At 36.6% G+C, this 16898-nt stretch overlaps 2 protein-coding genes across 2 annotated transcripts in view; both read left to right on the top strand.

Annotated features, from left to right (window-relative positions):
* Nucleotides 1-298: 298 nt before the first annotated feature.
* Nucleotides 299-6451, top strand: LOC107748099 (uncharacterized). The gene is made up of 8 exons (XM_016562759.1): nucleotides 299-629; nucleotides 1468-1800; nucleotides 3568-3588; nucleotides 3870-3949; nucleotides 5225-5330; nucleotides 5463-5576; nucleotides 5789-5974; nucleotides 6114-6451. Exons 1-8 carry the CDS (start codon nucleotides 596-598, stop codon nucleotides 6176-6178), a joined length of 939 nt encoding a protein of 312 aa, XP_016418245.1. The 5' UTR covers nucleotides 299-595; the 3' UTR covers nucleotides 6179-6451.
* Nucleotides 6452-12300: 5849 nt separating this feature from the next.
* Nucleotides 12301-16898, top strand: part of LOC107748095 (RING finger protein 150-like) — a 12467-nt gene continuing 7869 nt past the window's right edge. The window contains exons 1-2 of the mRNA XM_016562756.1: nucleotides 12301-13067; nucleotides 15129-15274. Coding sequence (XP_016418242.1) covers nucleotides 12617-13067; nucleotides 15129-15274 — 597 coding nt within the window. The 5' untranslated portion in view covers nucleotides 12301-12616. The remainder of the gene's footprint in view (nucleotides 13068-15128; nucleotides 15275-16898) is intronic.

Below are 16898 nucleotides of genomic sequence, written 5' to 3'. Positions count from 1 at the left end.
TTGGATCTCAGCATGCATTTTTTGAGTTTTTGTAAAATAATCCATGTCAATGAAACATAGGTCAAATCTTGCTAAATGTCTTGTTTCTTTGTATTAGTGATTTAATTCTAAATCTAATCATGCTTGTTATGCAACTATATTGGCACCCCATCATTTTAAAAATATAGAAACAAACTACAGTCTGTTTGTTTCAGCCCCCAATAATTTAAACGTGCATTCAAAAACTTAGTTTGAGACACTTAGTAGCACATATATATGGTAAATCATATTAAGACTATTCATCAGGAAAGGAATGGAGATCTGTTTTTATTATCATTATTAATGGAATAACACATTTGGCTCAAAGGTATAGTATTTATAATCTAATATGATGTCACGTCTTGCATTTCGTGCTTGTAGTTCCACTTGAACTTCCTCTGAATGGTTAGAAAAGGTGCATGTTTGCATGTGTGTCTCTGTGCTGCTGGCATCCTGTTCTGTCCCCGCTGTGGTTTGCATGATTCAAAGGCAATGATGACGACGTGTCAGAGAGCAGAAAACTCAGTTTAGGTGGAGCTGGACTGTTACTATCAACTAAAGTAGACCGGACTGAAAGATGCGCACTTACTGTGTACTTCCACACATTTTTGGTGAGTTACTTTACATTCTTTTACCAGATGTTGCAAAAGGTTTTTTTGGGAGTAGCCTATGAGCAAGGCTTGTGTGAACTAATATTTAACAATGTTTATCCAGTCTGAAAATGTAAATCTGGAAAAATAAACAAAAAACAGCGTCTATTAAAACTTAAAATCTGTTAAATAGAAAAATACCAAATAATTTTTTTGTTGTTGTTGTATTTATTGGCTTTGTGCATTCAAAAATTGAAAAATATCTTCCTATCCACACTGTGACTGTCTTTTCCCATAAAAACTGAGATCTCTTTAATATCAATTGTTTCCCCTTGATAGCAGTAAGATTAAATAAAGAGCAAATGCTGCTCAGGTGTTTCTCTTGAGGAAAAAAATCACGTCTCTTCTAGATCTCGACAATGTGCTCACATTTGCAATCTGGAGGCAGATTTTTGAGATATTAATTCAATATGAACGATTTCTCATCAAATTCGATTGAATGATATTCGCATTCATTTTATAGCTCTATAATCTTATTTGTCTATCATCTGTGTCTGTTTTTATTTTTCCTAATGGTTGTTGAAATGTCATAAATGCTGAATTTAATATATATAGGCACACTTTATTTTAATGTCCAATTCTCACTATAAACTACGACTTTTGCCTTAATAAACTCCTAATTGGCTGCTTATTAATATTTAAAGGGTAGTTGTTAAGTTAAGGTATTGAGTAGGTTTATATGCTTATGCAGAGTAAGGCATTAATATGTTCTTTATAAGTACAGACAATATGCTAGTAACATACATGCATGCTGTTTCTTTTGTTATTAATGCTTTGTCCTGTTTTATTATATTTTCAGCTGCTCTTCTCTTGTGCGATTATGGGATGTTCTCCATGCCATCACCATCTCCTTCAGGGATGCCCACCAATGCAATATCGAACATATCCGACTCTAACACTACTGTGACGACAGCAAAATCAGTAACAGTCGGGAATGGCTCGAGCACGTTAGAATCTGGCTTAGGGAAAAATCAGTCAAATGATTTAAATGGTATGGCTGAGAGCAGTAGAGACGATTTTGAGACTGAATCTGAAAGGGTGAACGGAAGCACCAGCAGAGTGATCTCTTCAACAGCACGTCCAGAGAGCACCACAAGCAACGTGAAGCACCATACTACTCAAGAAAAAAAAGGTTGGAGGATTTCTAATGATCTGTTCGGTGGTTCTGGGCAATGGAAGCTGTTGTCTCTTTACTATAGTATTTTAAGACTGTGTGTCTGAATGCCCGTTATTACTTTCTACAATCTGTCGTTTATCTGTGTTGTAAAGGCCGTTGAGCTTTCTGCAGAGTCTGAGCGCTAAACCAGCAGTCTAGATAGTGGTTCGAAGGGCTCATATTGGCAGAATTCAAATTTTTCTATTATAGTTTACATGCATTACATGCAATATTTCCCCAGTTTAAAAAGGTCTTTTTATTGAAGCTTCAAAAACGACTCGCTTTCAACTTTCTGACATTAAACAGATGAACACACCATACTGGTCCAAAGTTTAGAATAATTGTGAACTACGGCTCTGTGTATTAAATGCCGCTCCATCTGAAAGCAGGTGATGGAGATTTACTACTAATCATGGAACCGGCTTTACTGATGAGATGCGCTTGAAAATAGTCTCTTCTACTCACCAAGGCTTCATTTATTTGATCAAAAATACAGGAAAAACAGTAAAATTGTGAAATATTATTTCTATTTAAAATAACGGTTTTCTATGTGAATATATGTTAAAATGTAATTTATTGCTGTGATGCGCAGCTGAATTTTCAGCATCATTACTCCAGTCTTCAGTGTCACATGATCCTTCAGAAGTCATTCTAATATGCTGATTTGCTGCTCAAGAAACATTTACAGTATTTTTGTGGAAACAGTGATGCATTTTATTTTTCAGGATTCACTTTTTTTTTTCACTTTTGATCAATTTAATGTGTCCTTGCTAAATAAAAGTATTAATTTCTTGATGCTGAATTAACACTGGAGTAATGATGCTGAAAATTCAGCTTTGATCACAGCAATAAGTCACTTTTTAACATATACACTCTTAAAAATAAAGGTGCTTCACGATGCCATAGAAGAACCTTTTTGTCTAAACGGTTCCATAAAGAACCTTTAACATCTGAAGAACCTTTCTGTTTCACAAAAGCTTCTTTGTGGCGAAAGAAGGTTCTTCAGATTATAAAAAGATAAGAAAGAGATGGTTCTTTAAAGAACCTTTGACTGAATGGTTCTTTGTGGAACCAAAAATAGTATCGCTGTGAAGCACCTTTATTTTTAAGAGTGTATTCACATAGAAAACTGTTATTTTAAATTGTAATAATATTTCACAACATTACAGTTTTTATATATTTGATCAAATAAATGCAGCCTAGATGTGCAGAAGAAACAGTTCAAAGACATTTTACAGTATTCCATACTTTTAATCCATAGTGTACATATCCATGATTTGTGATAAAGTCTGTAAAATATTTCTTTAACTAAAAAAACCCCACTATAAATAATAAAAAGCCAGTTTTGTTGCAAAAAATTGATAATTTTAAATGCATACAGTAGTAACTAAAACACAAGATGTTTCTGACAAGTTGAGAAAATGGCAGCGCTGACAGTGTAAAGTGTGCTTTCAGAGCAGCTCTGAGATCTGAGCGGTTAAAGTGTGAGTGGGTGCGAGATTCGGCGTGTTTCTTGCTTTCTGAATGCAGACCTACCACAGCAGCCAAATCTCTCTCTCTGTTCTATTTGAATGCACTTTGTGTGTGATTACAGCAGCGTGTTAGACTCACACCAAAGCTCTATTTTAAAAATGATTTCTTCATAACTGCGTGCTCTCAAAAGCAGATGTTTATTATTATTGTTTCTCAGTGTATCTGGGCTGTTTGTTGGTTTGTTGTAATGTGATCGTTGCTCTGTTTCAGATTCAGCATCAGATACAGGAGGTGAGCTTGACTCTCTGCACATCACAGCATCTGCTTTGTGGAAGATGAGAAACATCCTTTCTTCCTGCCTTACCAGGCTTCATTAATTTGATCAAAAACACAGTAAAAACAACAGCATTTATTTGAAATGGAATAGTTTCTGTAACGTTATAAATTTCTTCACTGTCACATTTGATCAACCTGTTAATTAATTTATTAATTAACCTATTAAACCAATTAATTAACCTATTCCCATTATAAACTGAGAACCACAACAACAGATCTCTGTGTGTTTTTGACAGCTATCATCATTTTGATCATCATCCTGATCCTGATTGGTTTTCTGCTTGGCATTTTGTATTGTCTGAGAAAGAAAGGAAGGGTAAGATTTGATACGTTATTTCATTTTGTACATTTAGGATCTGTTACAAACCCTAGTGAGCTGTTTGCCATGCTGTCTTCTGGCTACATAGACGACTCTCTTCTAAGGTAGTTAGTTAAATCTCATAAGAATTAACTTCTTGCCATTGGTAGGGTAAATTTCCTTCATTTAAATTATTTTTATTGATATTGAATCAATTAAATCACATACATCAAAGAGGGTCACACTGTCATTTACTGGCATTTTGAATTTTTACCATTTTGAATTGAATCCCGTATTGCATTTTATTCAATAAAAATTTTAATAAATAAAATTTAAAAAATAGTTCATTTTAATATTATTTATTATTATTTTTATAATTGATTCACTAATCCACTTCCATTAAATAGGGTCACATTATAATTTCTTGTTGATCATCATCCTGATCCTGATTGGTTTTCTGCTTGGCATTTTGTATTGTCTGAGAAAGAAAGGAAGGGTAAGATTTGATACGTTATTTCATTTTGTACATTTAGGATCTGTTACAAACCCTAGTGAGCTGTTTGCCATGCTGTCTTCTGGCTACATAGACGACTCTCTTCTAAGGTAGTTAGTTAAATCTCATAAGAATTAACTTCTTGCCATTGGTAGGGTAAATTTCCTTCATTTAAATTATTTTTATTGATATTGAATCAATTAAATCACATACATCAAAGAGGGTCACACTGTCATTTACTGGCATTTTGAATTTTTACCATTTTGAATTGAATCCCGTATTGCATTTTATTCAATAAAAATTTTAATAAATAAAATTTAAAAAATAGTTCATTTTAATATTATTTATTATTATTTTTATAATTGATTCACTAATCCACTTCCATTAAATAGGGTCACATTATAATTTCTTGTTGTTTTAAAATTCTATTTTTATCAAATAAAAATGTTAATAAATACATTTACATTTTTTTTCCCATTTATTTACCCACCTACTTTTCACATGCTTTAAATACTCTTTAGGTAATATTAATTATTATTATTATTGAATTGCTTAAACCACTTACATCAAAGAGAGTCACATGGTCATTTCTTGCAGTTTTGAATTTGTACATTTTTATTGTATCCTGTATCACACTTTATAAAAGAAAAAAAATTAAAGGAATTACGAAATTAAAAAAACATTTAAAATACTTGCACATATATTTTTTGGGGAATTTTCCATACATTCTCTCTCTGTCTCACACACACTAATGTGATCTACTGTATTCTAATTGCATAATTCTTGCATTGTGATTGTAGAGTTACTCATTTGATCTGACTCGTGTCGACGTAGTTGCCAATGATTACGTTGACACCCCGCTAAGGAGCGACCAACAAGGCATAAGCTATGAACAAACTAACAAAGGCAAGTGTGAATGCAAAATTAGTTACGCACCTGGATATGAACTTTCTTGATTTAACTGTGTGCAGTCTGGTCAGAAACCTGCAAATCTACCTGTAAATTTGGCTTAATCTCTCTTTATGTCTTCCTGCTCAGATCTGCCTGTGTGTTTGGACTATGTACAAGAGGACACGTCAGAGGAGAAGACTAATCCCAAAGAAAATGGGTCTGCAGAAGAGAAAACTGAACAAACACCCACCAATGAAAATGGTAAAGCATTTTCCAAACAGCAGCATTTGTACATTGTTTTGGCAGCATTGCATCTGTCATTTCAAGCAAGCTCTATAGGCTTATAATTTAAACCCTTCTCTTGATGGTTGCTTTTTCCAATCTGTAATATCTTCAGGGACATGAATGAGTTGTAAAAGTTCACTTTGTTGTGTTCAATAGTGATGATAATCTTCCCGTCTATTATCTTAAAGATTATCAGAATGTTCCAGAAGAGAACAGTTTCTCTTCAAACTCGAGCTTGGCTGCACCCATGAAGAACGAGGAGTTTAACCTATACCTAAATCTGCTTGGAGGTGAATCTGACTTAAACGATTCGACCGAAGCTGAAGCCACCGATACGGCGCAAAATGAAAACAACAATAATGTCAGTAATGCTGGTCAGTATAACCAAAAAATTTACCAACGTGCCTGTAGAATGATTTTTGGCCTTTTTATGTTTAAAAAATTACAAAAATTAGGTCTATGCATGGGTAATGTTGTAAGTTTACAGTGTCACTATGTTTTTCTGTATTACAGGGCGGGGAACAGCAGAAGAGATCTTCACTGAAATCAGTCTAGACGAGCCAAAGGAACGTGCATAGTGTGTGTTTCCAATGCAACAGTCAAGATCTCGGGTGTTTGGTACCTAGATTCAAACTATATCTGTTAGAGATGCCTTGATCCGGACTATATGAGTGCAAAAGCATCCTTTTGCCATTCTCACTTCAAGTTCTGTTTCATCTACTGTTAAAGGAGATTGTATACTGTTCATAAAAAAAAGAACATTGAATCATTGGTTGAAGTTTATGTAAAAATTGTTAGTATACAAATGCTGTATAAAATAATTTGTGGCTATAATAAACATTCACTGTAGAATGCACTGTGTAATGCAATGCACTTGTGTGTGTGTGTGTGTGTGTTTGACTGATGCCTGAAGCTTCTTCATTAACATTCATTTGAAAGTTTCCTTATATCCCTTTAAACATTTGTTCAGCTGAAGGTGATGGGCACAATGGGGAAAGACACAGAGAAAGAGCTTAAATACTCCTCGTCTTCCTCAGTTTAGAGAGAAAATGGTCATATAATTTGCTAAACAGTATATCCACCATGCTTTGCTTCTGTTTGCCACATACTGGAAGCCTGCCTTCCAGTCAACAAATCCCAAACTTAATGCTGAATCTGTCGTGCAGGTTAATCATAAGGTTGTTGTGCCTCTGGACCCTCTAAACCAAGCTCTTTTGCCTGGGGATCGGTGCCACTTTAGTGTTCTTGACCAAGAACCACTGGCTCAAAGGTTCGGTGCCGAAACGCCAAATAAATTTTCTTGTTCATTTCAGAAAGGCAAAGTGGAATATGCGCATTTTGGATCCCTAGTTGCTGGAACAGATCAGGTTAGGTTGCAGCTACGCTATGACACCCAAACAGACACCATCATTGTCCCAATCGCATTGCAAATAGTTTTGGCGTCGAACACACACGCTGTGATCCTCAACCATCCCCTATTGGTCGATAAATGAACCAGCTACAGTAACCCCATAACCAGTGTTGGGGGTAACGCATTGCAAGTAACGCAAGTTATGTGATCAGATTACTTTTTCAAGTAACTGGTAAAGCAATGCATTATATTTAATTTACAAGAAAGCATATGAGTTACTTTTTCAAACAAGTAACACCAGTTACTTTATTTTCCCATTAATTGACTGACAGCTCTCCTGTCCCCATGTTGAGAGAAATCAGGAGTAAGTGCAGAGGCGCTGTGTGAACAAGATGTTACTGCAGTTCTAGACTAAATGTGAACATACATTTAACTCATCTCACCTGCACACAAACAGATTCAGTATTCGTCAAAATTAATAAAAACAGTGAAAAGCAGAATATTACGCAACTCTGCAATAATTAAATGTTAACACAAATATCCTTTATGTATTTAATCCCATTTTATTAACCAGTGTCTTTGCTGCTGACCTTCAATGATCCAATTCAACCATACTAATAAGCAAAAATGACTTTAGATAAACATTAAATTTGTGTTTCATTTTCTTGTGATTGAGAAGAAAGTGTTGAACTTCCTTCCCTTATGTCCTATTCTTCATGCAATCCAGAAACAAAAATAACAATTATTCAACAATTCTTCTCTTATGAGAGTGCCACGACACTGATAAGCTACTACTAAATATTGTAGAAACGTAATTTTCTGTAAAGTTGCTTTGCAACGATTTGTATCGTGAAAAGCGCTGTACAAATAAACTGGAACTGAATTGAATTGAACATGCATGTGCATTCTTTGGCTCGTAAACAAGGCGCAGCACAAGCATCGTGCTACTCTCGATAATGGCGGCCGATAGTGATGCAGAGAGAAGAATTGTTGAATAAAGTCGTTATTTTTGTTTTCTTTGCACACAAAAAGTATTCGTAAAGCTTCATAAAATTATGGTTGAACCACTGATGTCACATAGACTATTTTACCAATGTCCTTATACGTTTCTGGGTCTGGGAACATTTCAGTTATATTGCTGTCTGTGCAGGGTCAGAAAGCTCTCTGATTTCATCAAAAATATCTTAATTTGTGAAGATGAACGAAGGTTTTACAGGTTTGTAACGACATGAGGGTCAGTAATTAATGACAGAATTTTCATTTTTGGGTGAACTATCCCTTGAAAGCGCGTATCACGAATCATTTGATTTAGATCGGAACTTGTTCACGAAACTTGATTCAGATCGGGACTTCGGAGCACGGATCGGGAATCATTTGATTTAGATCGGAACTTGTTCACGAAACTTGATTCAGATCGGGACTTCGGAGCACGGATCGGGAATCATTTGATTTAGATCGGAACTTGTTCACGAAACTTGATTCAGATCGGGACTTCGGAGCACGGATCGGGAATCATTTGATTTAGATCGGAACTTGTTCACGAAACTTGATTCAGATTGGGACTTCGGAGCACGGATCGCGAATCATTTGATTTATCGGAAGTTGTTCACAAAACTTGATTCAGATCGGGACTTCGGAGCACGGATTGCGAATCATTTGATTTAGATCGGAACTTGTTCACGAAACTTGATTCAGATTGGGACTTCGGAGCACGGATCGCGAATCATTTGATTTATCGGAAGTTGTTCACAAAACTTGATTCAGATCGGGACTTCGGAGCACGGATTGCGAATCATTTGATTTAGATCGGAACTTGTTCACGAAACTTGATTCAGATCGGGACTACGGAGCACGGATCGTGAATCTTTTTATTTAGATCAGAACTTTGGAGCGGGTTCGCAAATCATTTTAATGTTAAGGTTAATTTCCTAAAGTCTACATATTAGTACCTAAAAGGTACAAAAGTGTACCTTTTGAAAAGGTACCGCCCCAGTGACAGCTTTTGAACCTTTTTTTCTGAGAGTGTAAGGAGCCTTATTTTCTCTTTAGAAAAGTGGATTTATATCAATGTTCTTTTGATTTTGGATAACTGAGAAACTATTTTTGTACTTTAGTTAGTTAAGGTTGTATGAGTATGAGAAGAAGGAAATGTTTTGATTGGTGCTCGCTGCTCAGCTTTCCAATTGGCCAAGCAGCAAGGTGTGCACAAAATGAGACACTGAAGATTACTCACCCAAAAGACATACATTTTACATACACTCTGTAAAATGGTGATTTTATGTGGGTTTGTGTCCTAGTTGGTGATGCCGCCCTGACCACTGGATTTATTTTTAACTAGTTCTCTTACACTCACCATTTGTCTTTCATTCATGCGCACCAGAACTTTGAAGAATTGTTGTACCTGTGTGTAAATGTCAATGCAATCTGTTGTGGATTCCCCGCTGTGCATGAGGGACTGATCTTTAACAACACACTCCTGAAATGACAATGACATTGTGAAGGATGTCTAAATATAGCTGAGGAAACTCCCCTGTCTGAAGGGGCCGCCAAACACGTTTAAGAGAGCGCTATAACAGGACAGATTTTCCTCTGAATAAACTACCTGAAGTTCAGTGGTCTTGAATGTTTACATCAAAGAAACAGAGAGGAAATGACACTTCATCAAAACCCTCTTAGTGTGGTCAGAATGGAAATAGTGTGAGACAGCGCTCTCTGCTGGAGATAATGAACTGCACTAGATGGATAGATAGATAGATGCTGTTCCTTTGAACTTTTTATTCTTCAAAGAATCCTGAAAACAAACTGTATGACGGTTTCCACAAAAATAGTTGGCAGCGCAACTGTTTTCAACATTGATAATAATCAGAAATGTTTCTTGAGCAGCAAATCAGCATATTAGAATGATTTCTGAAGATCATGTGACACTGAAGACTGGCGTAATGATGCTGAAAATTCAGATTTGATCACAGAAATAAATTACAGTTTACAATATATTCACATAGAAAATTGTTATTTTAATTTGTAATAATATTTCACTATTTTGACTATATTTTTAATTAATTAAATAAATAATCCAACTATGCAATTTTTTCGAATGTACTAAAGTTAATGCTGTCAAACGATTAATCGTGATTAATCGCATCCAAAATAAAAGTTTTTGTGTACATAATATGTAAAGTGTGTGTACTGTGTATATTTATTAGTATGTATAAATACACACACATACATGTATATATTAAAAAATATTTACATATAATTATATTAATATATAATTTATATCATACATAAATACAAATATTTTACATATAAACATTTTTCTGACATATATACACATGCATGTGTTTGTATTTATATGCATAATAAATATACAAAGTACACACATATTATGTACACAAAAACTTTTATTTTGGATGCGATTAATTGTTTGACAGCAGTACTTAAATGCATTTATTAAAGAAAAGACATGCAGATCACAGAAAAGACTTTATTTTATTTTAAACTTAAAATGATTTAATATTATTTTTTTTGCCTTATTTTCTCCTTTAGCAGATGTTGAAATGTTTGTTCAATTTTGGTCCACCAATAAACTAATATCTTTACTCGTATGCATTCATGCATTACTTGCATTAATAGCTTTACTTCGCTCTTAATTTGATAAACACCTTTTAAGTATGGAATTATTTTATTTCCAGGTGACCGCAGGTCGACAGTTTTATTTATGTGTTTTACACTTTGTACTCCAGCGGGAAAAAAGGACACCGGTGTGTTCAGGAAATATACTTATAATATACTTCACAGTATATCCTCGTCTACTTCACATAGAGTTATTTTTCTTCCTCAGCAGACAGCACAGGACAGAACAGACCGATGGAAACACATCAACACCACACACTCACTCTAATACAATATTGAATCTAACAAATGTACAGTCAAGTTAATAACGTGAGAAAATATCTTATTTGAACGGTTTCGTAGCTAACTTTCACTAACAAAGCGTGTAGGCTATTTCACGACGCTCCCTTACGCGTGTCGCGCATGCGCAGATCATCGCTCCGCCGCTAGCGGTCGCTGTTTCGCTCTAAATCATGGGGTAATTTTCATTTTTGGGTGAACTATCCCTTTACGGGTGTCGCGCATGCGCAGATCATCGCTCTGCCGCTAGTGGCCGCTGTTTCGCGCTCCGTTTTTGCCACAGCAGCCGAAGGCCGAAAATATCAGACACCATGGCTCTGTCGCTGCGCGTCTGCTCGCGTTTTTACCGAACCAACGCGCCTCTCGCACAGGCAACAGGCTCTAGAGGTTATTAATCACAAAACTCGGTCTTTCAAGTTGAGTGTTTTGACCATGAGTGTCGGCGATTGCGCCGCGTAACGCGCTCGACACGCACAAAGGCGGATATTATGGAATAAACGCGCGTCGCACGGCCGCTAGACTCACCATAATAATAACAATTACACTGCTATGGCACTCTCGGTGATCCAGACGTGTCGTAGTCTGGCCCTGTCCACCTGGCTGCTGTCCTTCTGCTTCGTCCATCTGCTGTGTTTGGACTTCACGGTGGCGGAGAAGGAGGAATGGTACACGGCGTTCGTTAACATCACGTACGTGGATCCGGTCACGGCCGAGGTCCGCACCGAGAAGACGGAGTGCGGGCGTTACGGAGAGCACTCGCTCAAACGCGAGGCCAGAGGCGTGCTGGCGATGCCCGCCGCGCCGCAGGACAGACACGCGTGCGATCCCAACAGCAGGTTCACGCCGCGCGGATACGGCGCGTGGATCGCGCTCATCAGCCGCGGGAACTGCACGTACAGAGACAAGATCCGAAACGCCGTGGGGAAAAACGCGTCAGCTGTGGTCATATTCAACGTGGGTTCCTCCAACCCCAACGAGACCATCACCATGTCTGACCCAGGTGATGCTCTTGATCAATGCATCATGTGTGGTTATGATAGATGATGACTGCGTGGCGGGTTATGTGTGATTACATTACATTACATTAAACCAACAAAAGAGCAATGATATGCAAGTGCTATAACAAGTCTCAGTTAGTCTAACACAGAACACGTAGCAAGGTTTTTTATATATAATTATAGAAAACAAATAGATAGAATAGAGAAAACTAGTTAAAGGCTTTTTAAAAAAGAAAACAAGCAGTTAGAAAACAAATAGAGTGCAAGTCTACACACTCACTCTAATACAATATTGAATCTAACAAATGTACAGTCAAGTTAATAACGTGAGAAAATATCTTATTTGAACGGTTTCGTAGCTAACTTTCACTAACAAAGCGTGTAGGCTATTTCACGACGCTCCCTTACGCGTGTCGCGCATGCGCAGATCATCGCTCCGCCGCTAGCGGTCGCTGTTTCGCTCGCGCTCGGTCCGTTATTATTGTCACAGCAGCCGAAGGCCGAAAACATCCGACACCATGCCTCCGTCGCGTCGCTTCTGCGCGCGTTTCCCCCGAACCAACGCGCCTCTCGCACAGGCAACAGGCTCGAGAGGCTATTAACCACAAAACTCGGTCTTTTACGTCGAGTGTTTTATACGGTTTGACCATGAGTGTCGGTTACTGCGCCGCGTAACGCGCTCTAGACGGAGATTATGGAGTAAACGGGCGTCGCGCGGCCGCTAGATTCTTCATAACAGTAACAATAACACTATTATGGCACTCTCGGTGATCCAGGCGTGTCGTAGTCTGGCCCTGTCCACCTGGCTGCTGTCCTTCTGCTTCGTCCATCTGCTGTGTTTGGACTTCACGGTGGCGGAGAAGGAGGAATGGTACACGGCGTTCGTTAACATCACGTACGTGGATCCGGTCACGGCCGAGGTCCGCACCGAGAAGACGGAGTGCGGGCGTTACGGAGAGCACTCGCTCAAACGCGAGGCCAGAGGCGTGCTGGCGATGCCCGCCGCGCCGCAGGACAGACACGCGTGCGATCCCAACAGCAGGTTCACGCCGCGCGGATACGGCGCGTGGATCGCGCTCATCAGCCGCGGGAACTGCACGTACAGAGACAAGATCCGAAACGCCGTGGGGAAAAACGCGTCAGCTGTGGTCATATTCAACGTGGGTTCCTCCAACCCCAACGAGACCATCACCATGTCTGACCCAGGTGATGCTCTTGATCAATGCATCATGTGTGGTTATGATAGATGATGACTGCGTGGCGGGTTATGTGTGATTACATTACATTACATTAAACCAACAAAAGAGCAATGATATGCAAGTGCTATAACAAGTCTCAGTTAGTCTAACACAGAACACGTAGCAAGGTTTTTTATATATAATTATAGAAAACAAATAGATAGAATAGAGAAAACTAGTTAAAGGCTTTTTAAAAAAGAAAACAAGCAGTTAGAAAACAAATAGAGTGCAAGTCTTAAAGGGTAAAGTGTTTTTTAATAAAAAAACGAAAACCGATAGAATAGAGAAAGCTAGTGTTAGAGGCCTTTTTTAAAAAGAAAACAGTTAGAAAACGAATAGCTTTTTGTTAATTATGTAATAAATTAAAAGAAAACAAATAGAATAGAAAAATAATAGAGAAAGCTAGTGTTAGAGGCCTTTTTAAAGAAAACAAGCAGTTAGCAAACAAATAGTTTTTTGTTAATTATATTAAATAAAAAGAAAACAAACAGAATAGAAAAAGAATGGGGAAAGCTAGTGTTAGATGCTTTTTTTTCAAGAAAACAAGCAGTTAGAAAACAAATAGAGTGCAAGTCTTAAAGGGTAAAGTGTTGTTGTTGTTTTTAAATAAAAAAGAAAACATATAGATAAAACCGAATTAGAATAGTGCTAGAATTAGAGGGTCAAATAAAGATGGGAGAGATGTGTTTTTAGCCGTTTAGTTGGGCAGGTCATTCCACCAGGAGGGAACAGTTAATGTAAAATCAGTGAAAGTGATTTTGTGCCTCTTTGGGATGGCACAGTAAAGTTCACTTGCAGAACGCAAGCTTCTAGAGGGCACGTAAGTCTGAAGTAATGAATTTAGGTAAAGGGGTGTAGAGCCAGCGGTGGTTACAAATCCATATTTGGTTATGGATTGATGGTAAATTCATAGATGCATGTCTGGCTAAATGTGATGGTCAGTGCATATGTGTTGATAAATACGTTCATCATCTGTCAACTAGATATGCATGTCTGGTTATGTGTTATTATAAGTCCATAAAAGGTCACGAGTGATGGCTGATGCGCTTTGGTAAATGCATATGAGATGCATAATTGCATAATCTAGCATGTGTGATGGTTTATACATAAATGCAACTTGTGTAATTGATTGTGTTTTGGTAAATGTGTGATTATAAATGCATGTCTGGTTTAAAGGAGTAGTTCAGCCAAATGAAAATTTGCTGAAAATGTGCTCACCCTCAGTCCATCCGAGATGTAGATGAGTTTGTTTCTTCATCAGATTTGGAGAAATGTAGCATTACATCGCTTGCTCAGCAATGGATGCTCTGCAGTGAATGGGTGCCGTCAGAATGAGAGTCCAAACAGCTGATGAAAACATCACAAGTAATCCACACACCACTCCAGTCAATCAGTTAACATCTGGAGAAGACAAAAGCTGCATGTTTGTAAGAAACAAATCCATCATTATGGCATTATTTAAACCTTTGCTTCCGGCTAAAATACGAGTCCATGATCCATAATAATGCTTCCTCCAGTGAAAAAGTAAATTTTCTTTTGTCCTCTCACATCAAAATCCACAGACGTATTTGTTTAGAGCTGTTTTGGCTTGTAAACAGTGCTTGGTCTGTGCAGATTTCTCTCCTGATTCAGACCAGACCACTTTTTGACTGGAGAATGCGTTATTATGGATCATGGACTCATATTTTGGCCAGAAGCAACAGTTTGAAGTTAAAACATTTTGATTGATTTGTTTCTCTTGGCTTCACACGATGTTAACTGATGGACTGGAGTGCTGTGGATTATTGTGATGTTTTTATCAGCTGTTTGAAATCTCATTCTGACGGCACCCATTCACTGCAATTCAGGTCCTGAAAACAGGAGTTCATTCTAGTACCTTGGGCACTTTAATGTAAAGTGTCACATGCATGAGTGTTTTTGTGGGTGTTCTGTGTCAGAAACAGTTTTCTGACTTCTCTGTAAAGTTCACACAGTCAGGTCCTGCAGGAAAGCGTTTGAACGTTTGTGATGTGGCTGTGGTTCTGACCAGAGTTTGCCTTCGTCCAGCTGTGTTTGTGTGTTCTCTCACATCTGGATGTCATGAGTGATGCTTTAGACGTGATGTTGGCATTCAGGTTCAACTGGAACGGTCACTTCAGCGTGCTGCTGGTCATTCTGCGTCTTAAATGTTTTGCGGTGAAAGTTTTCTCTTTCTCTATCTGTCTGTGAAGTGTTGCAGAAATGTTGCTGGTTTAGTTCCTCTCTTTGTTGTGCATCAGTATATCTGTGTTTCTCTCTCTTGTGGTGTTTCCTGTTTGCTTTCATTCTCTCTTTGAGCTTTGCCTTTCGTTTGGGCTGAGGAGGTTTTCTGATGTTTAAAGATTTTCACTGTGCTTTTTATCAGGGGTTTTTCCCCCAAACTCTGCTGTATTTTTTTTCCTAAATTCTTTTTCTGTTTTAACTTTTCTGGATTACATTTTTTTTTTTTTCATTTCAAATTTTCTGAATTCTGCTTTAATGGTTACATTAAATTTTAGTAATCAAAAAGCATGTCTAATTAATTAATCATTTAACTTTTTTTAACAACAATGTATTGAAACGATTTAACAACAATTTATTGAAAGCTTAACAAAAAGTACATTTATACGGCCTTATGAAATTTTCCCAAATTCTCTTATTTTTTTCCTTATCAGTTTTTCAGTTTTAATTTTTCTAGATTATTTTTTTATTTACATTTTTTTGGATTCTTTTTAAGTGGTTACATTAAATCATAATCAGAAAGAATCACAAAAACACAATTTTAAGACCTGTGAAATCCTTTTTTTTTTAACAAATTCTGTAAATGTTTTTTCCAAATTCTTTTTATTCCATTTAAATGTTTCTAGATTATGAATTCTACAATTTATCAAAATGTAAATTTTTAAGGCCACATGAAATCCATTTTATATCATTTTTTCCCCCAAAACTCCATGTTATTTTTCCCAAGATCCATGTTTTCCATCATAATTTTTCTGGATTCTGTTTTAAATTAATAAAATGTTAATAATTGAAAAACGTATGTAATTAAGTGAGTTCTTAAAACTTGAACAATTTAATAATCATTACAATTTGTGAAATAATAATGCCCTATTTTTATTAATTTTTTTAATCTATTGTCTGCTTTATCTGGGTTTGATTTAATACCAATTTTTAAAATCAAAAACAGTGGTAATCAAATGAAGGCCTGAAACAATAACAATTATAAATACTAAGAATATTTAAAAATACAACCAAATGAAAATGAACAATTTTGTTTATATAGCAAACAAAGTACTGCACAACATAGAGGCTTACTGTTAAAATTAAAACAGAGAAGAAAATTGTGATACTCCTTTAAAAAACAAAGTTATATACTTCAAATTAAATCAAACTTTTATTTCGATGGGTTGTCGTGAAGACCTTTGAGGTTCTGTGTATCTGATAATAGTTTTACATGCATACGTCATATTTAATTAGTCTTTTTGTGGTTTAATAATTATGATTCATTCTGCAGCTCTACTTTTAATTTAGGCCTGTTCATCCAAAATTTGCCAAAATCCATGACCGTTTAAATTCCATTTTTATTGTGCCACTAATAAGCATTTTAAACTTTCTTTGTTTAAATGTGACCCTGGAGCACAAAAGCAGTCATAAGCAGCACATGTATATTTGTAGCAATAGCCAAAAATACATTGTATGGGTCAAAATGATAGATTTTTCTTTTATGCCAAAAATCATTAGGATATTATGTTCCATGAAGATATTTTGTAAATTTCCTACCGTAAATATATCAAAACTTTGA

Source organism: Sinocyclocheilus rhinocerous, unplaced genomic scaffold, assembly GCF_001515625.1.
Source record: "Sinocyclocheilus rhinocerous isolate Xijiao unplaced genomic scaffold, SAMN03320098_v1.1 scaffold6644, whole genome shotgun sequence".
Lineage (NCBI taxonomy): Eukaryota > Metazoa > Chordata > Actinopteri > Cypriniformes > Cyprinidae > Sinocyclocheilus > Sinocyclocheilus rhinocerous.
This window is presented reverse-complemented; position numbering and strand designations above follow the sequence as displayed.